This window comes from Fulmarus glacialis, unplaced genomic scaffold (assembly GCF_000690835.1).
Source record: "Fulmarus glacialis isolate BGI_N327 unplaced genomic scaffold, ASM69083v1 scaffold398, whole genome shotgun sequence".
Lineage (NCBI taxonomy): Eukaryota > Metazoa > Chordata > Aves > Procellariiformes > Procellariidae > Fulmarus > Fulmarus glacialis.
Window position 1 is genome coordinate 180,441 of NW_009229925.1, and position 23,354 is coordinate 203,794.

The following is a 23,354-nucleotide window of genomic DNA, read 5'->3' on the forward strand; positions in this document are numbered from 1 at the left end:
ATACCATGTGACGTCATGCTCAGTATATGAATGGTAGGCATGATCCAGGAAGTACCGATCGCTACTTGGTTATCGGTCAGCGCGGGTGGTGAGCAATTACCTTGTGCATTACTCATTTTGTATATTCTATCATTATCATTATTATCATCATTATCATTATTATTATTATTATTATTATTTTCCCTTTTCTGTTCTATTATACTGCCTTTATCTCAACCCACGAGTTTTTCTCACTCTAAGCCTTCCAATTTGCTCCCCATCCCGCTGGGAGGGGGGGGAGCGAGCAAGCGGCTGCGTGGAGTTTGGCTGTCTGCCGGGTTAAACCACGACAGGGGTTCATCATTTTCTCTAGGGATGCTATAACACAATACCTAGTGAGCAAACTAGAACCAACAGTGAGGAAAGCAGATCTAGGAACTACGGTAAACTGCAAACATAGCTAAAACTGGAGCAGCTTTCTTCATAGTGTGACACGCAAAGAGGATGTGCTCTTCCTCACGTCCTGTGCCAAGCGCCTCTCTAGTTAACCGTAAAACCTGCGTCATAAAGAGCTGCATCTCGTTTAGTTCCACCCTTGATCATCACATAGTGGTAAACACGCTCAAGTTAGCCGCCTACAACCTTGTATTTGTTATTGCAAAGCGGATACTTAATTCGATAAAATGTACTGAAAGAAGGGGGGCAGGAAGAGAAGATGGCACACGCTACAGCTAACTCACAAAACAGCGTCTGAGAGGGCCCTGATAACGTAAGAGCATTTAAAACTACCTTTGGCATTACTAGTCTCAGTTGCATCTGTGCACATAGGCAAAGCCTCTTTGATTTGTCAGCTGTAATAGTCAAGTTCTGCGGGCTGTTTCCTGATTACGGATGGCCTACACCTTTTGGCTCCCTCTAAGTGCAGACCAGGGAATGCCGCACACCTGTACAACTGGGGCTTGGGGAGCAGCGATTTAAGTGGTAGGCAGGAAAAGAGCTGCTCGAGTGCTCAGGCGTAGCAGTGTGCATAAGTGGGGTCTAGAAACTCTAGGCTGGAGCTGTGCGAAGCAGTCTGAGCCTGTGGAACAATGCTCTTGAGTTTGTCCCTTCTCTGGTAAGTTAATATCTTCTTGAGCTTCAGCCCAGCTTGGAGCTGTAAAACTCCTCAGAAGAATGTGTAATGAAAGCAGTGTTGTACTATTGTTTGGTTTAGTCATTTTGAGCTAGGTTGGCATAGCAGCGTGTCTGGCCGGAGTGAGTCAAGCAGAACCTATCAAAATTGAGTTCGCACAGGTGCTTGGTTTAGTTCCTAAAATGATTTTGCTTCATTTGTGCTGATTGGCTGAATTAGGATTGGGCTTACCCCATGTTTCCATGCGTTTTTATTTTTCTATGAGTCATCTCGAAATACTACTGGCAGCTTTATTTTTTCCCCTCCCCCCCCATTCCCCCTTGTAACTTAAAACTCCTTTTTTCCCCGACTATTGCTGAGGCAGTAAAAAGGAAATGAAAGTAAAGCAGGAGGTATTTAAGTGGTGTAATGGACTCATTTGCTATTTTTGTTCTAGAGAATGAAATGCTGACTGTCCCTAGATCAGTATTTTTCATACTGAATTCCTTGAACCTTACAGCCTGTAAAAGTGAGTATGTGTGAAATCAGCGTAGTGAAAAACTTGGGCTGTATGTATGCCGGTATCAGGATTCTCTCATTCATGAGTTGTTGCTTTTTGCACCTGAATAGGAGTTGTGCCCCCTTATACTGTGGTAGACTTAGGCTTCAAAGATAAAGAGCTGGAGCAGGTTACAAGAGAAAATTAACATAAGCAGAGCCCTTGATTTCACTGATTACACTTCAGTAACCTTAATCCTACTCAGGATCTTTAAGTTAGAAGCACCTTCACAGTACACCTTGGGCTCTAGACAGGCCAGATTCTCCATCTGGCAACTAATGTTTAAACTTCCTGAAGCTAATTGCCTGCTTCCAAAGTCAAATCTTCCATTCTTTCAGACAGTGTCACAAGGTCTGTGTCATCATAATCTGAATTTAATGAAAAAAGAGTATTTAAAAAAATTTAAAAAACCCACCAAACAAAAAAAAACCCAAGGGATCCATAGGCAAAATCAAATTCTATACTATATCGATGGGTCAGTCCCACATCACGTGTCTCTACTGTGTTAAAGCAAGCCCTATCGTTTCCCTTTTTTTTCCCCAGTGTTAATCTGTATGGAAAGCAAGGAGGCAACAGGACCACCTCACACTAGAGGGAAGACAATCAGTTGAAGATAACTTGGAATGAAACACAGGCTTTCATAGGAAACACCATTTTGATGCTTATCTCCAACAGTCACAGCAGTTAATACCTAATGGGATCTACCTCTATCTGCTGCCAAACATCTGTGCTCTGAGCTACAACTCGCTGCCAATGTTAGCCTACTTCATGGCGCTGCTCAGCAATGCCTTAGACAAAGAGCTACGGTAAAGGGGGTGGGCGGAAGGTTGCTATCCTGTCCCTTTATCTAAATGAAAAAAATCCCCGAGACATATGGTCGTGCATAAAATAACCATCACAGAGAAGCCTGGTGCAGTGTCAGGTTAGTGAAAATATTCTAATTATGCAATGTCTAAGCAGTACCTCATTTGCAGTCACTGAGTAAACCAAATGTAGGTGACAAAACTGTGGGTCACGAAAGATGCGTATTTTAACAGCACCAGAACCTTTACCCCAAATTACAAAAACCAACCCTAAACCCACTACTTATCAAGTAATGTAAATAAGAATCATGACAAACTGTTACTTTCCATAACGGGGAAAGAAAGTTGTTTGGGCTATTTATTTAATTTCTAATTAGTAAGGAAAATCTGGCTCTAAGAAACGTATCACCAAGGAAAGACTAGATTTCATTCAGACTTGCGAGTGCTTCATTTTAAGCAAGTTTTACAGCATCCCTTATGTAACAGAACCGATAGCCACGCAGGGACAGCTGACAAGTCAAATCCAAATCGCAAGGCACATGCATGCTCACACAAACTGGGACCATGTCAGTTACGCTGCTGGCTTATCAATCTCTCTCTTCGCCAGGAGAATGTTATATGGTTTGTAATATGTCAGAGAATGTCAAATTAAGGGCTGCACAGCAGTGAAGGGTAAAGCAGAAAGCATTCTATTCCAGGCCATTGATTCCTTTTAACAACTACATGCAGTAATTCCCAAAACTATCTACTCGGTCTCAATCACATGGAAAACATAGCACAACGTTAGTTCTAAACCTTCTACCCAGTGCAGCTTGAATATTAGACCATCCACGGGGATTCAAGAGGAGACTGATTTTATCAGAATAATTCTTGTAATGGTAACTTGTTGCATTTCTGTTCCCCCCACCTCCTTAAACGTTTAATAGTTCCCTTCCTGGATTCCCAGTGCCTAAACTGAGCATATTTTCTTCCTACAGGAAATGATCCAATTAAGTTGATGTATAATTGATAATGAACTGTTTAAGCTGATTTCGCTCTTGAAAAATCTTAACGGCATGCAGTCAGTTGACCCTCCTCCCTTCGTCTGCCCCTGAGGGACATCGTTGAAGGAAGAGGAGGGGAGCAGACTCAGCATACTCTAAGCAAGGTAGACTAGGGAGGAATTTCAGCTCCAATGAGCTGAGCTGGCTCAGGGCACAAGTACCGACTACCTAAAAATAATGTAGTCCCTGATTACTACTCAACAACCAAGTTGCTTGCAACTTGGCCACTGAGACACAAGCAGTTTAGAAAGAAGCGGCTCAGTAAACATTCACGTTAGAGATATCGCACATTTACCCGAATGTCTAACCTTGGAGCACTAACTGTCGCAGCTTTTAAGTTTCCCGCTCTCCATAAATATGAACTCTGCCGACCCGTCTCGTTGCCTTACAGCAGGTAACAGTGGGAGATGTTGATAGACTCGTGTGAGTTAAATAATTCACTATCGCTCCAGTGCAAAAGCCAGGTCAGACCGAGGAAGTGCTGCCGATAGCATATCTAGTGCAGAAGGCACCAGACTCACGGGGAGAAGCTGGAGCACATTTTTGTGAAGTCACTGCAGTTAGTTTTACAAACCTAAATGCTGTAATTGTTCTTCACGTGAAACAGCTCTTGCCTACCTCAACATAACTCACTACCACTCGCTAGACTTTATTCTTTCCTCCCTCTCTGGCACCAAGTCGCTGTGCAACGTGGGTCGCTTACCGCTCTCCCTGTGCCCCCCTCTCCCTGCTGACTTTTTCGTTAGACTGTAAGGCACACAGGTACAGGTCTGCTTTCCACCCAGTCTTGTCTACAGCCTGTGTGGCCCCTCTCTCTGCTGAGGCATTGGGGTACAAGTCTAGGGACAATGACTGTCAACACATCCAAGTTGGGAAGTTACTAGTCAGGTATGGAGAGCTGTTGAGTGTGCCACGGCCACGTACATTTTATGCGGCGGTTCCCTTTGGGCCCCGCTGATCCGGCTGTCCCCAATCCATGTAACGTAAAGGCGGGAACGCGTTGCCACGCACAGCGATTGATACAGGAACCATCTCACTGACATGGGAACCCCCTGGATATTCAATAGATATCCTTCCCTGTTGCTCAAATGAATCTGAATGCTAGAGGGATTTTGCTGACTGTTTTGTACAACCGGAGCAGACTTCCCTCTATCACCCACAAGAGTTTTACTGGAAAGAATTTTTACAATTAGGCAGTAAGATTTTTTTAGAGCACTACCTGCTTATACAGCTATAGCGAGAGTCTGCCGCTGGGTATGTTATGCATATATTTTTTTAAAGCGCCCTGGATGCATTTAATCCTTTGTTCAATTTTACTGTTCCTAGGTACACTCATTTGACGGTTCTAAGTAACTCCACTTCAGCCTTGGAGTTTACATCCTACAAACACTGAGGTCTCCTCTCCCCCAGGTTGCCCTTCTGCCGAGAGGTGGATACTTGAGCAGATACTGAGAAATCTCATCATGTGAGGTAAGGTACCACATAGCAAGTGGTGCTACTCATTTCAGTGCAGGCATTTTCACAAAAAAAGCTCCGCCTGAGATAAGAACTACTGATTTATGTATTACTCTATTCTTCCAAGAATCGTTACTTCCTGTCGTGCTGTCCTTTTCCCCTCAGAGTTATACTGTTGGCTAACCTTCTTCCAGTTCTTGTTAATACCACGCCTGCAGCGAGATCTGTAGTGCTGAAGGCAGTAGCCAAGGTACAGCTGCAGGGGGCTGTCCCCAGGCGATGAGCAGCTTGCTCCACTGTGTCCTGTCTCTCCATACCTATACTGACATTAAAGACTTAACGAGTCTCCTATTTTGCTGCAATATTATCTATGAATTCGCAACTTTTCATGGACAAACTTGCAACTTTATGCTAAGGGTTAAGGTTTTTCCCCGAGGGGCTAGGCCAACGTGGAGGCAACTGAGCTTCAATTTAAAATGTTGTAGGTGATGCAAGTGCTCGGCTGACACCTCTTGATCAATTTTTTTGTCCAGTATGCTTAAGGGTGGTTTTCCCACATAAAATGAACAATTCAAAGCTGAGCACCTACAAAATGAACAAGGAAAAACAGAGCTTAACAATTCTATTCTAATCCTTCTCAGGTAGAATTATTAAGAAAGTCTGTAACAGTTTAAGATAAAACAATTCTAGGCTGAACTTTTTTTAAACTGACAACTACTACTTCAGTTCTGCATGTATCAGTTCCTGTCGTCTTATCTGATAAGTTTTTGTGGGGTTGCTTAAGTACAAAATACATTTTAACTTCCTGTGTTAAGTGCTGCCAACTCACGTCAGTATAAAAATGTATATAAGCCTACTTAGGACTGTCACACACTCTAATAATGTTACTAAAGTGAGTTCCATTAATGTAACTTAAAGGCACAAGCCTTGTCCAATTCTGCCTGCGAAGACAACCAGACAACTTTAACTCACAAATCAGTAAGACTTGTGTTTGCTTAAGCGAAAGGGGAAGCAGGGATCTCTCACTGGTTTTGTTTTTCAGAACGTGGCACATAAAAGCGATTCAGATTTACTGAGCTGTGCAAACCACATGCACAGACACGTGCCACGAAAGCTGGAAAAACATGAAAAAATTGCAGGAAAAATGGGAAATCATACTGATTTACAGCTAAGTGTTATGGGAACATTACAGCAACTTCAGCCTTATGAAAGATATTGTCTTGTCTAAAGACTCTACGTGTTTGATTCAAGCGGTAGCAGCACCTTGGCTCCCAGCTCCTTAACTTAACTGCTTCTTTTTATTATTTCTCCATTCAACGTTTCGTGAGTGATCAAACAGTTAAAATGAGCAGTGTTCAGAACGGCAACATCTCCTGCTTCTGTGAATACAAACACATTCTGCTCACCTCCTTGACAGGGAGTCCAAGACTGTTTTTTGCATTACAGAGAAGAGTCTACCTGACGTCTGAGATAATATCCAACTCTCTCAAGGCTGTCAGCCCCACAGTCTCTAGTCACCTTGCAGAAACCAATCCCTTAGGCAAACCGTGAGTCTGACTGAGCTATTTAATAAGCACCAAGTCCCTACACTTTTTCCCAATGAAAGTGGTGGTTCAGGACCGTATCTGGTTAGATGCAAGTGAGCTACTCTTGAGTTAGCTTGCTTACAGTCTGCTTGCTTACAGCTCAGCACCCTTGTATGAAGAGACATGCAGCCTCACCAACACTCCCCCAAAGCCGGGCAGGAAGGTGCTATTTTGGTTATGACAGACGGACTCGGATCTAACAATGTATATGACAAATTCACAAATGGTTCTTCATCAAATGGGTACAAAAAAAAAAAAGGATTTAACGTAAGTCATATATAGGAAAGGAAGGGAAAGAAGAATGGGTTTCATTTTCTTATATAGTACTGAACTGTCACATGGCGATATAAATTGTGCACTCCCAAACCCTTACACAGTTCGCTCTGTTACGGCTTGCTCAGGAGGCCATACTCCATGTAATTATCAGCCAAACTACATCAGTAAATTGTTCCTGATAGCATAATAACTTGACTTCAGCATTTTTCTTTTAAGTTCTAAACTTTTGCTTAGATTTATTTACCCTGACAATGCTGTTCAGTTACTACTTTGTAAAGTTAGGTATTAGCAATGCCAGAAGAGCTGGAAACTTCACAAAATAGTCGCCTCTCCACAGAAGCCTACACAGAGTTTTGAACCGTTAGTTGATATCATTCAACTGAAACACAACACAGCATGGTGGTGCTTAAATCCTTACTTCACTGGGATTTTAGCTGAACTAAGGAGGTGGTCAAAACACAATGCAAGCTTTTCAATATCTGAGCTAGGTTTTCTCTAAAATGCTTATTTCAACTGTCTTGAATGTTAATCCCTGGCCATGTTTAAACATATTTTGTGTATCTGTTCAAAGAAAATAAATTGGAATAACTGCATAGACTTCAAACAACTGCAGAAGCAGGTACTAACAGATACTCTATGACAAAGCTCATCACTTTTTTTTCTGTCAACAAATGAAGATTAACTACTCAGTTCTCCTGGTTATTTGCTACAAGTATAACAACGTAGCAGCCAAAAAATTTCACAGCTGAGTCCGGTAGAGATAAATGTAGTAGTACAGGCTTTGAGCAGCTCCTCTGATCATTCCTACCGAACGGTTTTGTGTTGTAGTTTTGCATGAGGGTTTTAATTGCTGGGTCGCTGCCATTTCTGTAAACTGTATATTTTTTCTAAACAAAAGTTTTCAACAGTGTTCATGGAGGGTTTCACAACTCCACCTTTGACACCACACTTTGAGCAATACTTCTGCATATTGGTGACATGGGTATTTCATTTTCGTCTGTTTTGAAATTAGCTTTCCCTTCTGTGACAGACTGTCTCTTTAGGCCTGTATTCTCTAGCTAACTTGCAAACTGAAATAGATTTATAATTGTGAATAAAAAGGAAAACTGTGAACTATTGTTTACGGTTTTGAACTATTTCATGTTTAATTAGATCTGCTTATCAATTTCGTGATGCAATGAGAATGAATTCTCACAATCAGTCAAAACCCCTTCAAGAAAAATTGAGTTAAAACTAGAGCATACCAAAAACTCATGTTAATACAGCCGCCACACATGCTTTTTAAAAACACACACACACACATGCCACAACAAACAAACAAACCAAAAAACCCTATCTCTGGATACTTCCATCCATGCTCTGTGGTAAAACAGGGACTGGCAGGGTATCCTTCTCCCACTGCTTCCAACAAGGATGTTTCATGTGCTTACTAGAGAAGAGGAAAGGAGAGTTTCAAATGCCTTGTCGGCTAAATGAAGCTCCGCTTAGATTCAGTGCTTTTCAGAAAGCTGTAAACAATATTCAAGCCTCTAAAAGCTCGGGGGAGCTATCGTATCACTAGCACTAACTGGTTTTGTTTGATCCTTTATCCCAACAAATGAGGCTGATGCAGGTACGACTGAAGTCAGTTGATACGTTTCTATCAAAAGGGCCTTCTTATGCTCCTTTATTTATCAGCAAAAACATTTCCCATTGCCCCGATACCCACAACGTAACAGGTTTTTTTATGGACAGAAATATGCAGTAAGCCAAACGTTGAAATGTCTATTCCAGCTGCAGTCTGTCAAATAAAACCCTAAACAATTCAGGAGTTCGGTCACAGTTTAAAGGAGCAGACAATGCTTTTAAGCTGTAGAACAGCGTACTTGAAGTTTGCTTTTTCTCTACAGTCCCTGTCAGTGCTAAACTGTTATCTTAAAACAAGGTGCTGCCATTGTGTGCATCTTTTCTTGCTCTACAGCCATGATATGCACAAATCTGGGATTTTTACATTCGCCTTTTTTAACAAGTGCCAGAGGAAGCTGGACTGAGGGTTGTGCACACACTATCTGCCAAATCTTATCAGAAAAGCTTCCCTCGGTCTGCCCACAAAAAAGTGAAGGTGCTTGAAAGCTCCTGGGAGGTATAAAAGAGGCAGACTGGCCCCGCTACTAGCCAGAGACTGCCCAAAAATACCTTGGCTGAGAATGGGGGGATAATGGGACAACCTACAAGTTATGCCAATCTTCCCCATGTTTGAATTACAGACTCCTCAAGCTGAGCTCTTCAGAAATCTTAAGCGATCGTACTCCTGCTGCTGCTTCTTCAAAGAGCAAGAAGAGCGGAGAAACCTGACTCGTTGGAAGTGTCCGGTCTGCAGGTCAGTGGAGGGGAAACGCCGAACGCAAATGTCTTTAGTCCTTTATCTAGTTCTATCTTGACATAGCCATTTTGAAATGCGCTATCCTTGGAAACTTAACGTAATCAACTGGGGTTAAGCATTCAGCTCTGATTTATAAGTCTATCACTAGCGGCTTCAGTGTTGCACCACTGCGCACTAGCAGAATAACTGATTCTTCTCAGTCTTGAAAGTGGCACAGAATGAGATTTTTGAAAAGCAGTACCGCATGGGGTGTACTATCTTTTCAGGAAAACAAATGTCACTGTATGAAAAGGTTGATTGTATCTCTTTAGAATGTGCAAGGAAGATTCTGAAATTACATTTATTTTAAGCAACAAGAAGGAAAATAAGTTGTTTCATTATGACATTAACTTCCACAAAAAACACACTATTCAAGGGAAGCGATAAATTCATGACTGCATAATATCCTGTATGTGAGTAGTATCCTTCCTTTATTTAAAAAAAAAAAAAAAAGAAGGAAAGGGAAATGAATTATAGAGCGATCTCTCTCAGAAAAAGGATTTCATTATTGGTTTTGACTTGACTTTTGCCAGTAAGCTTTTTTCCATTGTGCTGCCTACACACAGCAGCAGCACTGTTTAACACACAGCCTTTAGTTTAAGACGAGGCAAATAAATTAGGTCCCCACAACTAAAGGTGTTTTCTTGATACACGGCTAAAATACTGTCAAGGCACTGATCACAACCAAAATGTTTCTCTTGCTTTGATCCCTTCTTGCAAATCAGAGTAACCAGTTGAATGGCCTCATCTCACTGACGGGGGTTTCTCATGGCATGCTGAAAAAAAGGAACTGAAAGACTTACCGCTTACTGGGAAAACAAGCGGGTAAAGTCAAGGCTCAAGTATGTATTTAGAATGCTTGTCTGTATACGAAGATTTGGGCAATTCCTAAATTGCACTCATTCCTAATGATTTTAACCAGTTGTTCTCAACTCTCCTGGAGTTAACAGTCTCGATTTTTTTTCACACTAAACCTATAGCAGCCAGTCCTCAATACATCCCTCTCAAACTCACTGCGCTTGTATGGAGCGCACATAGGTCTGAGCATGAGTAATCGCAGGAGCGGCAGGCAATGTTAATTTACAGAACTGCATCTCTAAGATAAGGTGGAGAGAACTTAATATATTGCAATTACTGATTTAGGAACCAGTTCTGCCTGGAAAAGTAAGTGGGATTGGAGAGTATGCTGTCATCTTGAGGAAATGTTAAGCTTATGGCCTGATACTCACAGAATTGATTATCCCCTTAAGTGCTTGGAATCCACCAGTGACAGGGAAGACTTGCTCTTTCGTGTCAGCGATTTTTTCAAGCTTTGGAGAGAAAATGCATGCAAACACGTGAATCATTTGGCAAACTAAATTCGTCACACTGCTTTTCACCTTTAAAATGTAAATGGATGTCTAAAAACAACTCCTATCAACTCTGCAAAGGGAAGGAAAATCTTGAGTTCCCTCACAGCTAACCATGACTCTTCTAAATGGGAGGACTTACTACAACCTGCTGCAGCTAACAAAATGGTATCGTGGCTAGCCATCGTGTCAAACCACCACACGAAAGAAATCTTTTAGGGCCTGTATCTTGGCAGTGATTTCTTAACTCTTTAGATAATTACCTTCCCTGTCTGCTCTGCCTTCCATTAAAAAGCTTTTCTATGCGCCTTCTACAGTAAAGAGTCTTCTGTATGCTTCCCCATTTAAGTCACTTTCGTGGTTCAAGAGTAGCTACAGCCTTCATTAGGACACAGCAACTCTGGGAGAGCTTTCAGTCAATGAAGGACATGGATCCTTCTTCCTTTTGCTTATCCCAAGGCTGATATACACGCTGCTTGAAGTTTGTCTATAGCTACTCCGTTCACTTGACCTGTAGCCTAATCTGGTTGTCGTCTTAATGAAAGGGATTTTGCCTGCATCCTTTCCTACTGGCAGCTACCAGTTAGCAAGGGTATTTCCGACGGGTCTTCTCGGCAACGGAAGTGAGACCCACACCTTCTATTTACGTCTACGTACACATCTGAGGGCTTCCTAAGCCAGAGAAGACATTAAACTGCCTAATGTAAGTAAAATTTATTTCTGTATTACTGAACATTAACCGTACAAAACCCTGTGACAAGGTATTGCTTAGTAATCTAAAATAGTAACGTTCTTACCTGTTCTTGTACAAAATCAAGGACGCCAACACAGTAAACTCTAGCTCCCAGCTCTCTGGATTTCTTTGCCTGCCCCAGAATAGAACAGAGGAATAAGCATTTTTTCATTCAACAGGCAACACCCAAACTCTTCAGAATATAACATGCATCTTCACCTAGCGCTCACCTCTTTCTCTGCATACAAGGGAATCTGACCATCTAGCTTGCCATCTGTCAATGTAATGATGATACTAGAAAACCTTGAGGCTCCTTGCTTCGCAATTTGCACGTTGGCCTGAAAACAAAAAACATTTATACAGCTTAAAATTACACCTGAACTTTTAACCAAGATGCACCCTCTAAGTGAATATAGGATCTGAAACAATGCTCAGCCTCATCTTCAAACCCATCTCTCGTGACAATCCTCTGCCTCCCTTTAACTCACTGCTAACAAGGAAATCATTCATCAGTATTTTCCAGTCACCAGTGAGCCCATCTCTGAAGTGCGGGGGTCACTAGCTGATCAACCCTGGGAAACACTTGATTCTTTCAGGACAGATACTCTCTGAGTTGTGAAGCTCACTTCTCTTTACATCCACCGTAAAGTTTCCTTTGCTACCCACCAGATTTCAAATGCCAGTCGGTAGGTTCCAAGATATAAAAAGAATGGCTTAAAACTAAGTATTTTTTTTAAATGGCAACAACCTTCTGTTTGCCCAGCTTTTCAGGCTGCAGATCGCAATTACAAACTTGGCTCCGTAGGCATAAAGGGAGAAACCGAGTTTCTATCCGTAACGGTGAAAGCTTAGATCCTCACCTTATCCCTCACCTTCAGGGCCCGAGACTTTTAGCAAAATCGCAAAGTATACTTTAACTGTATGTCTCAAGAAAATATAAGCAGTTGGGAACTCCATCAATAAGACAGTCCAAAATTAAGACCATTTGTCTTGAAAATGCTGATCTGTGCAGTAAACTCTCCATAAGCACACGCTCTAGAAGGCACTGTTAGACTTGCAGCCCTGCAAAGCTGTGTGTGACTATTTACCATGTAATTGGTATGCTGTGTTAGCTGTTAAATTCACGACAAAGAACCGCTCTCTACTGCGAAGGACTAAGTCAAAGAAATTCCATATGGCAGTTTTCTACGATGGCTCATCTTCTGCATGGGATTTGCACCGTACCTGGGCAATCTTGGGACCACTTAGGAAACCAAAAAGATTCGAGCGCACCAGACTGAGGCATACAGTCAATCCATTTATGTTACAGGTTGTTGCTGTTGCTATCCAAAGGGTGAGAACAGAGGACATTGTGCATGCAAGAAGATGAGTAAAACCTACCTGTTTTAATCCTTCATGTATGTATGTGTCACCTGCTGGATTTACCTCCTCCAAATCCTTAAGACCTTTCTTGATTTTCTCTCTAAAAAGAAAATGGTAAAAGACTGTTAGCGTGATTTGAAGCGGGGAAAGGGGTTAGTTTATTGATGGAAAAATCAGTATTTGTCATAAAGGAGATCTGAAATTAAAATCCGTAAAATATAGCATTTAGCTGAGATACCATGTGGAGACAGATTTTGTATTCACAACGGAAGCGGCACTGTGGTAACAGATATTTTAGACCTAAATAACACAATATGCCTCAGTGAGTCAAAGAGCTAGAATAAAGTAAAATGTTTCAGACGGAGCAGATATTGCAAAGAAGTGGCAAAGCCTCAGCACTAAATAGCCCAGTGGAAATTCTGTTATATTAAGTCTACTTTGCTCAATTAAACCAACTTCGCTTCCAATCACGCTGCAATTAAAAAAGAAATCCCCGACAACAGCAGTTCTATTTCTAGAGAAATCTTCCAGGTCAATATGCAGGTATTTAAGGGGGTAGGACAGAATTGCAATAACTAAAATCTTCTCCCTCAAAAAAGAAGTATCAATAGGCAAATGCAGCATTTGCAAGACACCTCTTGTATCCAAGGAAAATTACTAGGACTAAGGACAGATTTTTAAATTGTTGGCTGTCACTACCTTTCTGTGTGACCTTTGACAAGACATCACACTTACACAGGTCACAGTTCACTTACATTTAACAGGAGGATAAGGTGTTTCTCATGGCCCTTTAAATAAATCCATCTTTGACTGCGAGATGCTCACTTAACTATGATGATAAGAGTGGAGAAGCTGGTAGGTAGCACAAAAGGAATTCTTTCCAGTGAAATCAGTATGAGCGGGGAAAAAAAGGCGGAGAGACTTTACTGAAAGAATCAAATCTGCAAGTTCTTAATTCTCATGCAAGCAAACTTCCAGTGAAGCCCACGGACAGTTGTGCTCAGAAAGGACAAGTGAAAACTAAGTAGGGACAAAATCTGGGCCAGCATATACAGAATACTATAACAAATATAGGTGACAAAGAGGAAACCAGCAGGAGTGAGGACATGGAGGGAAAATACATTGGAGGATGCATGAAAGCTTTCCTTAGGGCAAACAAAATGAGAAAGAATGCATATGCCGCTCTGCCTGACTGCCACCCACGAGTCGTTTGTTCCACTGATGGGCTTCCTCTATGTTTAGCAGCTCTGTTCCAAAGTACAATCCGTAGCTGTAATAAGCTCCCAATCACAGGATCAACCGATACAATCGGGGAGGTGGGAAAAGAAAAAAAGACAGAAATGTGGCATTGAATATATGGAAGAGAACAAGTTATGTAAGATAATACAATCTGTTTGATCCAAATATTTTACATTCAGCATCTATAGAAACAACTTGAAACTGATTATGTATGAACGCAGATTATAAACCACATACTTAGTGCTTGCCAGAAATGAGTGGCAGCACATCACAGGCGCTAGTGTTCTGCTGCCAAGAAACAAGCAGCAACTGAAGTCCCAGTTTTCTGAAACAGATTTCATTTTGCAAAAATAGCTTTTGTACAATCAGTTCAGTTTTATTTATCTAAAATGTCTTGTGACCCGGTCACCCAGAAATCTCTGGTGTTTCCAGGCCTCTGCCTACAAGGGGTTCCAGGAAAATCTTTGGCAGCATGAGCTTTTTTAGCTGCATTTAATCAGTCACCATCTCAAAATGTACCATACAGGCCCAGCCAGATGTGAACAGGCTCCACCCGTGCTCCGAGCGGGTCAGGTACGAGCGAGTCCCGGTCTGGATGTCACAAGGCGCCAATGTGGGTGCAGGACGTGGGGCCCCAGCAAATGAGCCCCACCAGACAGCACGAGAGGTTAGTTCAATCACGCTAAAACTCGCACCCAGCCGGTTTGGAGGGCGGGCACAGGAGCTCGCGTCTGCCTGAATCGCTCTGATAACGGGACTTACTTTAGTCAGCCACCCATACCACTCTGAAGCCCTCTCTTCAGTGCTCTCAGAACTCTCCTTTCTCTAGTTTCTGGAATAATTTTTTGCAGCCACAAAAACCCACAGAGAAGGTCTGGTTTTAAAACTCCTCTGTACTGAAATAACAGAGCCATGACCTCAGTCTGGGTGTCTGGACACTACCGCAGTACGGTCCAGTAACAGCGATAAAGGCTGAAGCGACATTGGCTTCGTGGTTTAAGTCAGACAAGGGAGGTAGGTGGAAAAAGCAAAACAAAATCAGCAACTTGCAGCCTGTCTGTGTTTGGGCTGAATGAGTACAAATTTAATATCTCTTCCCCATTCAGCATATGGGCTGCATCACATCTCTGTTATTTAGAAAAGGCACATCTAATTTTTAATAGCTATCCTGTCTGTTCTCTCTTTTAAGCTTTGTAACCACTTCAGATAATTCTTCCAGCAGCAGCCAAACACAACCATGGCTACAAGCTCTCCGTCATTTTGCTCTGTGGATTCTTTTTAGCTAATCCACGAACAGGGACTGCAGGCGTCATCCCAGCCCGGCTGAGGTCAGGCGAGGTTCTGGTGGCAGCTTCAGCGGCGCCCACTGCTCTTACCTCTCTGGGGAACTCTGCTGTGCTCTACCTCAGAGAGCAGGACCTTGGACGAGCATACTAGACACCTCAGCTGCAGAGGGCTTGTTTGCTGTGAGGGAGGCTGTGCCAACTCTGCTGCGAGGCATACGAGCCTATCTACAAATACTGCTCCCTGCACGGGCCAAAGTCTACACCGAGCTCGTCTTGTACCTTCAGTGCCTCCCCAAGGCAGGGCACTGCAGAACGAAATTTAGAACTGAAAACAGACCATTTAGTAAAGAGAGATTACAAAGCAGCCCAGCTTTGCAAACAACTGAAGAAATCAATTTAACGTAAATTAAAATGCAGCAACCTCTCCTTACCTGAGCATGCTCCACAATTCAGATTTACTTTCAGGTCTAAATGTAACTGTTTGCCTTGCCGAGTTCTAATTACATCAAGGCAACTATCACCAGTTTACAGGAGAGGTTCCTCCGCGCAAGCTCTGTTGCACCAAGCTGCAAGCTTTTATTTAGGCAACTCAACAGGTACTGTTTTCATCACTGTTTAGTAGTATCTCTTGCTTTAAGTAAGTTTAATTGACACAATACTAAAAACAGTGTTGTCAGCAGCCAAGTGGTCGGACTACTGATATTGTTAAGGCATTGCCTCGTTTCCTTGCGTAGACAGGGCCACAGTCAGCACTCGCTGGCAGTGGAAGACACGTAATACTTCCTTCTGCTACAGCAGGATGTAGATCACACCCCCATTTGAGAGGACCAGCGATAAAGCTACAGACCAGTTACAAGGCACAAGCCACCTCAGCTTCTGAGAGACGCGATACTGTCTCTTACTGAGAGCAAGAACACTTAACAGAAAGGGACAACCATTTGCCTTAATGGAAATAAATGCATCTTCAACATGTACAAAGAAAGGCTTATACTTGCTAGAAAGCAAAGCATGCTTGACGACTGAATCTTAAAAAACATTCATATCCCTGCTTTTTTTGAGGGAGAAAATTTTGTGCTTATACATCAGTGCTGCGGAGGTTAGAACCAGCTGAAACTGTCACATAAGCCTCGGGTCATGCTGATTCAGTTGGGCAAGGGGCTAGCCTTGTAGGAAATGCTGAGTCTCTTATCTATGCAGTTTTAAGTAGTGGTGTTCTTAGCTCTTCCGGATGGGGGACAGTATCTGATATTTCTTCTCCATGTTGCATTCTACCTATTGAAGTGCTGGAATCTCGAATTGTTTTTCAGCGTGTTGAGAGTAGGAGCACTGGCAGGGAAATTGTGATTCCCAGCGAGCATATATTTATCATCAGGAAAGAGGCTATGTGCCTGCGAGGGCCAAGTACTTCATCTCTAACAAATGAAGGCAAACAAAACAGGTGCTTAGGTTTTGCTGCTAAAAAGGAAGTATAATAACAGGAAAACACACAAACTTGCTAGTGAAACAAAGGGGGGGGGGAAGTGTTCTTTAACAAAAAGAGGGATGGTTACATCCCTGACGAACAGAGCTGTCATACTGGGGCAAGTAAACCCTGCACATCAGCCACCTCAGATGCATAATCTGGAGGAGGTTCCTGCTGTCTACACCCCCCAAATACTACAGAGGGCTCGGTACAATTATAGTAATTATTCTGCTTCAAACTTCAGGCGTCCTGCATGGGATCCAGATGGGAAACACGTAAGTGGCTGCCTTTGCCGTACTTTATACACTCGGCAGAACGCGCTCTCTGCAGATGGCTCTATTTTGGCAAGTTTCTTGAACCAAAGCGTAGGGTTAGCTCACATGACCGAGGCTCAAAACGCATCAATGTCTTGCTAGCTCCCATGTCCATGTGCAATAAAGGAATAGTTGTGCTCCACCAGACTATAGACAAGCACAGTAAGGTACAGTTGGTCACGTACCAGGTACTTAAAGTGTCTTGGTTTTCCACCCTCATTAATATAATCTTTCTTTAGCTCCAACAGGAGTTTCACCTAAGCAGTCAGCAGGGCTAGTCCTGGCCATGGCATCGGTCAAATGCTGTAGAAGCAGGTTTACAGAAACCTGAAATTCTGCTGGCCAGGATACAGTAGCGAAACTGAGCCCCAAATGCGAATGCACAAATCTTTGTTTCCCACTTAGCATACAGTTTCCAGCTAAACTTCACAGGAGAAATGTGTATCTCTAAAATGGGATATAACCATTGTGAGAAGTCTTTTCCATCTGGGTGTTATTTTTATTCTATGTATTTATTACAGCATTGTGTGTACTGTGGTTAACAGTGACTTCTGTTTCCAGAGTTACTCACATAGCACTGGCTCATAGTCACAAAACATTTGGTAATCTGGGGGCTTCGGCGCTATGGTGTGGGTTTCTTTATATCCACAGCTTTATTACGCAGTAAAAACCAGCAAGAACTTTGTGCAAACAATTAGGAGCCTAAGGTTTTCAAAACAAAAAAGACTTTCCTACTTTGAACTAACTGCTGGGAATGAACTGTGGTTTCCTGATGTTTGCAAATTAGCAAGTAAGCAAAAACGTCCCTGCAAGTCCAAAACGTACATAAAACACCCAAGGCCATAGTATCCCATAATCACACACACGTACACACCCATCCCCAAAACTGCACTGTACTTAGCATCCTCATCTTCTGTTTGGACAATGGGAGTCAGACATTCTAAGTCATTTTCCTCTGTTGATTTCTTTCATATTTAGAAGGACAGCTGTTCCAACTGCATCTACCCAATCTTACCTATGTACGTACGGTCACAGTTACTAATGTCTCCTTCTTCATTCTCCTTATAATTCCTCCTAAACAGTAAGGGTAGTAATTTCCTTTCCCCTACCACACTCACAAAAGCATCAGCAAACCTTGCATTAAAGAGAAGTCCCACAAAGGAACTCACTACAACTCAAGAAGGTTCTTTCTATGCTTTCAACCAGGCTTCCGAGAAAAGCATGGTTCTTTCCATGGCTTAACGTGTGCCACAGACATGCAATGAAACAGGCGCTTGTGTTTCCATGGCGGAGTTCCAGAGTTCCAGCCAAGCGTTCCAAGCGGTCTGTACGCTGTCAGCGCTGACTCTGTGCTTGATAAGGAATAGGCCACTGACAGGGATTAAGGGCCTATTGAAATCGAGAGAAAGGATCTCATTGACTTCGGCAGTCCTCAGAACAGGCTTAAGTATCCTCTCCTGACCTCTCCCAAGCCATCCGGAAAAATGGCTTATAACCTTGTCTCTCCCCGCAGAGAGCAGATCCAGTATCCAAGTCCGGGTGGGGGGAAGTGAAAACTTGGCCGTTCTCAAGTCAGACCACTTTTTTAAATGCTAAAACAGGAGGGGCTTAGAATTGGGTCTTTAGACAACCTTTTTCTAGGATGTCAGCATACATTTCTGTAGCGTGACACATTTGTCTGTTTCCAATGACAGGTCTCTTCAGTAAGTCTTGTACTCGCTATTACGTATTTAAAAAAAAAAAAACAAACACCACGCAGTAAACTAACTGACTATGGCAGACCACAGTTTGTATTGACTCTACTAAAGGGAGCAGAAAGGAAGGACCACCTCGCTTCCACCCTGCCACAGTTCATTACAACGATTCCTAAATGGTTTATCCACATGTTCAAAATCCAGAAAGTTGTGCAGTGTGGTTAGCTTCTGGATAGAAGGGAGAGAGAAAGGAGGTGGTGTTGTTTTCGACAAGGCTGAAAGGATATTGAAGGACTCTGACAACAGTGCAACTGTTCTCTGCTGAAAGCACTGATTCCACAATATCATTTTCCAATTCCTGTGATTTTAGTAGTTAATTTTGCAACAATCTCTTCTCTACCTGGTTTTCTCCTTCTGTTTCCTCGCACCTATCCTTCACCTACCCTAGCTGCTAATCCTTATTTGCTTTAGAAATCAGAGTTAGCAGCCTTGAATTCCACTGCCTTTGAAAACATCAACTGAAAGGAAGAATTCAGACACGTCCATACATCATCGCAGTGCCAGAAAGATCTCACACTTTTCGAGTGGCACCAACTCCACTGTCTGAAACCGATTTTGAAGTTGTGATTTGAAAATACAAAACGAAATACCTTACATGAGATTATGGGAAACATGAATTTAAGATTGTACGCTTTACCCAGACGTGAGAAAATACTGAAGCCTTATCTACAGATAATGCTTTACAAAAGTAAAAGCAAGAAACATTTCTCCTGCTGTGCCAAGGAAGATGCAGAGTCATGCAGAGACGAAAACATTACTCGTAGTTGTTCCGCAAAGCAGTGGCAGAGTTCACGTCAAGAATTTATTTCCCATCGTTCTTCTCCTTCGTTTTTTACTAGGCTATCCACTGGTATGTTCACAAAATTAAATCCAGCTCTGCACAGAGGCTTCATGACTGGCCACCACTCAAAGGTATCAGTTATTGTTCAGTATCTGTTACTGTTCCTCTGATTTAATAAGAGCCCTTGGGGGAGCGGAGGGAGAGGGAGAATTAAAAAAGCAGTGCACTAACCTGTCTCCAGTTAATGGCATAATGACCTGTGCCTGGGTGGAAAACACGATAAACGATAATCTCATCTTGGGGCTTTTAAAAAAGGAAAGAGGAAAAAAAATACATTTTAGACAAATGAAGAGAAATGTACAGATGCACAGCATTTCATTCACTTACTCATGCTTCATTAGTATCATCTTTATCCTCCAGCTTCCAAAGATCGTACTTTTGAACTACGAACCCAGAATGAGAGAGGAATTAAAGGATTTCTGCCCATCTACTCCTTACCCAGATGGTTCGAGAATGAAGTAGCAGAATTATTACTCTTTCTTGCCTGACTAGACCCCAGATCAAGGCATGCTAAGCTTAACAGTTAAGATCTCATGCGACTCAACTTCACAGGCTGAAAGTGAACTTCATAGGTTGTGATTTACCAACGGACAGGAGATAACACATCCTTTTATATTTTCATGGTCACTGGTGTAAAAATAAGTCAGGGACATAGACTCAGGGCACACTCTTGCTCCGGGGTATTAAACATGGACACATTCAAAAGTCAGTTTCCCCTTTTCAAAGGTTGATCCTGACACAATGTAAATTTCTAACTGTGCTTTTTGGTCATAAAATCATCGAAGTCAAAGAAACAGTGCCTTTCGACTGATTCAAACTCTAAAAAAGTAGCATGACAAACTCTCTCAGAATGAGTATGTTTTTGTTTCGGTGACATAGAGTTGTGACACTTAAGATCAACTTCCGTAAAAGTACCCGGGGAAACGCCATTATAAAAAGCAATACTGTACGAATTGATTTTATTAAGGAATTTAATCTTTTTTTGAAGAAGCCCATCTGTCTCTTCCAAGAAGACTGCGAGGAATTATATCCAACTATGAGTGAAAAATGCACAAGAACCGATGCTCCGGAAGCCCAAGACAGTAACTTTCCTAAGGTAAGTTGTAACAACATCTCTCCTACCTGCTTTTAACTTTTATTCATGACAATTTCAATGTATTCAGTACTTTTGTAATTCACTGTATATGTGTATCAGCATTAATTAATTGGGTTTATGTCAGTAAAGTCGTAACACTTGTAAAGATGAATGACCATACATTTTCAGTTCACTTATGTCAGTGATGCAACTTAAAATTATTGACATCGTGGAAATGCAAGTACTGGGCAAGTCTTGGCACAGAACTGCACAGATCTTGGATTTAAGATCCAGTCTTGCAGTCTACGCGTTAAGGCTCCGAATACAAAAATCTGAGATGCTCTAAATTAAATTATAATCTAAACCAGGGGATTATCAGTCTTCTTAGCTGCCACAAGCAGTTGCCAAACAACAAACAAGTACTTGCAATCCCAGTCTCCGGAAATTACGTCACCGCCTACTCCAAGTAACGTGAGACTTCCCTATTTGATATGCAACTCTCTGTGCATAATAACCTCAAAGGTACGATTTAGCTAACTTGTCTTTAGGGCAACCACGAAACTGTCCTCTTCACAAGACATCCCATTTCTGTTCCACTCTCCGAGCGCTCGGGCGCTGTGACGGTGGAGGAGGATCGTATGAACGCACCCGTTCGACCCGACAGCCCTGCCAGGCGCAGGCCTTTCAGAACCAAGATAATCAGCATGCAGCGCTGTTACTGCAAACATGCACGTTACAGACCAGTCAAACTGGAGAGCAGATGCGCTGCTATGAACTAATTCTTCAGGTGAGGACTGAAGGAAACTGCTACCAACTGGTTCTTTGGGTTCTTCTTCCCACATCTACTCTTTTCAATTTCAGAAAGAGCAAGGTCGAATGACTCCATGCCCGATTCTGAAAGTGAACTGAGGCCTCAGGGCAGGACAAAGCCTCACCAGCCTTCAGAGGCACTCCAGCCCCATCAGGGAAACACACGGGGAGACATACTGCTCAGGCTCCCGCAAAGAGCCCAACAGCCGTCAGGCCGTGAAGGGTTTGTCCCGCGTAAGGCTGAGTCCTCAGCACCCGGACACCGAGCGAGACGCTCGTAGGTTGGACTGTCTGGCTCTGCGCCATAATTGATGCTCCTTTGGTGTGAAAGGTCAGCGGAATAACTTGCCAATTCAACAGCTTTATTTCAGATAATGCCGCCAGACCACTACGCAACAACTGTTGCAAAAGGGAGCGTCACCTGGCTGCAAAAGATGATGAACTGAAAGGTTTACACTGAACAAGCACCACCCTTTCGGTGGGGGCAAATGTATTTTTTCACCACTCACTGAAAAGAAGTGCTGTTTTGGTACCCTCAGGCTCTTTTTTATTTTTTATTCCAGAGCTTACAAAATAACTTTCAAAAGCTTGTCACCCACTTGGTTCACAGAAGATTTGCTTTTTACAGGATGAATGTAAGCAATATTTAATTATGCAAGCCTAATTGTATCCCTTTATTAGCAAGCCAAGATTAGAATTGCCCACTGCATTTCATTTTCCTTAGCAAAAACTACCACAACATCTATGTCTGTGTCTTTGGGTGGCTTCCTTTGTTTTATTCTGTTGAGGTTTTTTTCTAAAGCAAAACGTAATGCTCAGCTGTTTGTACAGAGTACAGTTAGCCAGTATTTATAACAGTCGTTTCTGTGGCAGCAATACTTGCCAGACAATACTGCTAGCCGGTTACAAAGTTGACGACATATATGTACAACAAATATACTGTGGCATAAACTTCCTGTATGTTTGAGCTTGAAAGATCCTCCCTTCCTTTTGACCTGCACCATATATTTACATATATAGACAAGTACTCAGATCGCCTTCTTTATATAGCTCTCTCAAAGCAACATAGAAGAAGCACTCCATCAGGAATGAGGCATGTGGCTTACGGAAAAAAAAAGTTTTAAAAAATCATCAGTCTGAGAGTAATTTTAGAGATTAAGTATTCAGCGATGCATATCACCACCTATTTACTGAGCTCCAAACATGAGAAAATGAAGTAAAACTTCCCAATATTTTCCAGCAATTTGCGCACTAGAAGCCAAACCCTTAACCTGTTCGTGAAACGTATCTAGTGACCTTACTAAAGCACGGGGTTTTTTTCAACATATCCCAGTACTACAGATGTCACAAGGAGCAAAACGCACCTCACAAATCTTTCCGTCAGCTGATTTACAAAATCAAATATTTCATGCCAATTCTTTGCTACGCTCCCAGACCTGAAAAGAAAACAAAAGCACATTAGTAGGCCTTATTTAAGGAAACCAGGCAAGGAAGGGTGACAATTTCAGTGAGAACTTGGACAGTACAGCACTATTTGCTTTTCTAATTATTTCAAGTTACCACCAACCCCGGCTCGCGGTGGTACCCGCATGTGATTTCCGTCACCATTTGTCGAGGTAAGGCACGGCAAGGCGCGTAACTTCAACAGCCCCCCGCAGTGAAAGCCACACGCGGCCCCGCCGCCCCCCGCCAGCGCAGGGCGCGCTGATGGCGAGCTGTTGTGCGCGAATTCCCCACAAAAACACGATCATCAACAGCTGGGGAGGGGGAGGGGCGGCAGATGCTGCCGGCCGCTCGGGCTGCCTCAAAAATGTCCACCTCGTCCCTTCGGTCAGGAAACGTACCGCGGCTGAAGTCCTCCTTCCCGCCAACTCCACGGCGTCCACGGGCGCGGGGGGCGGGGGGATCGCACCCCC

The 23,354-nt window shown here is 42.7% G+C and overlaps 1 protein-coding gene across 1 annotated transcript in view; it reads right to left on the reverse strand.

Annotated features, from left to right (window-relative positions):
* ANTXR2 (anthrax toxin receptor 2) overlaps positions 1-22,870 on the reverse strand; it is a 69,061-nt gene extending 46,191 nt beyond the window's left edge. Inside the window, exons 1-6 of the mRNA XM_009584006.1 lie at positions 22,803-22,870; positions 19,725-19,796; positions 12,676-12,757; positions 11,526-11,633; positions 11,360-11,428; positions 10,443-10,523 (exon numbers count right to left, since the gene is read on the reverse strand). Of these exons, the coding sequence (XP_009582301.1) occupies positions 10,443-10,523; positions 11,360-11,428; positions 11,526-11,633; positions 12,676-12,757; positions 19,725-19,789 (405 nt within the window). The 5' untranslated portion in view covers positions 19,790-19,796; positions 22,803-22,870. The remainder of the gene's footprint in view (positions 1-10,442; positions 10,524-11,359; positions 11,429-11,525; positions 11,634-12,675; positions 12,758-19,724; positions 19,797-22,802) is intronic.
* Between the last annotated feature and the right edge of the window lie 484 nt (positions 22,871-23,354).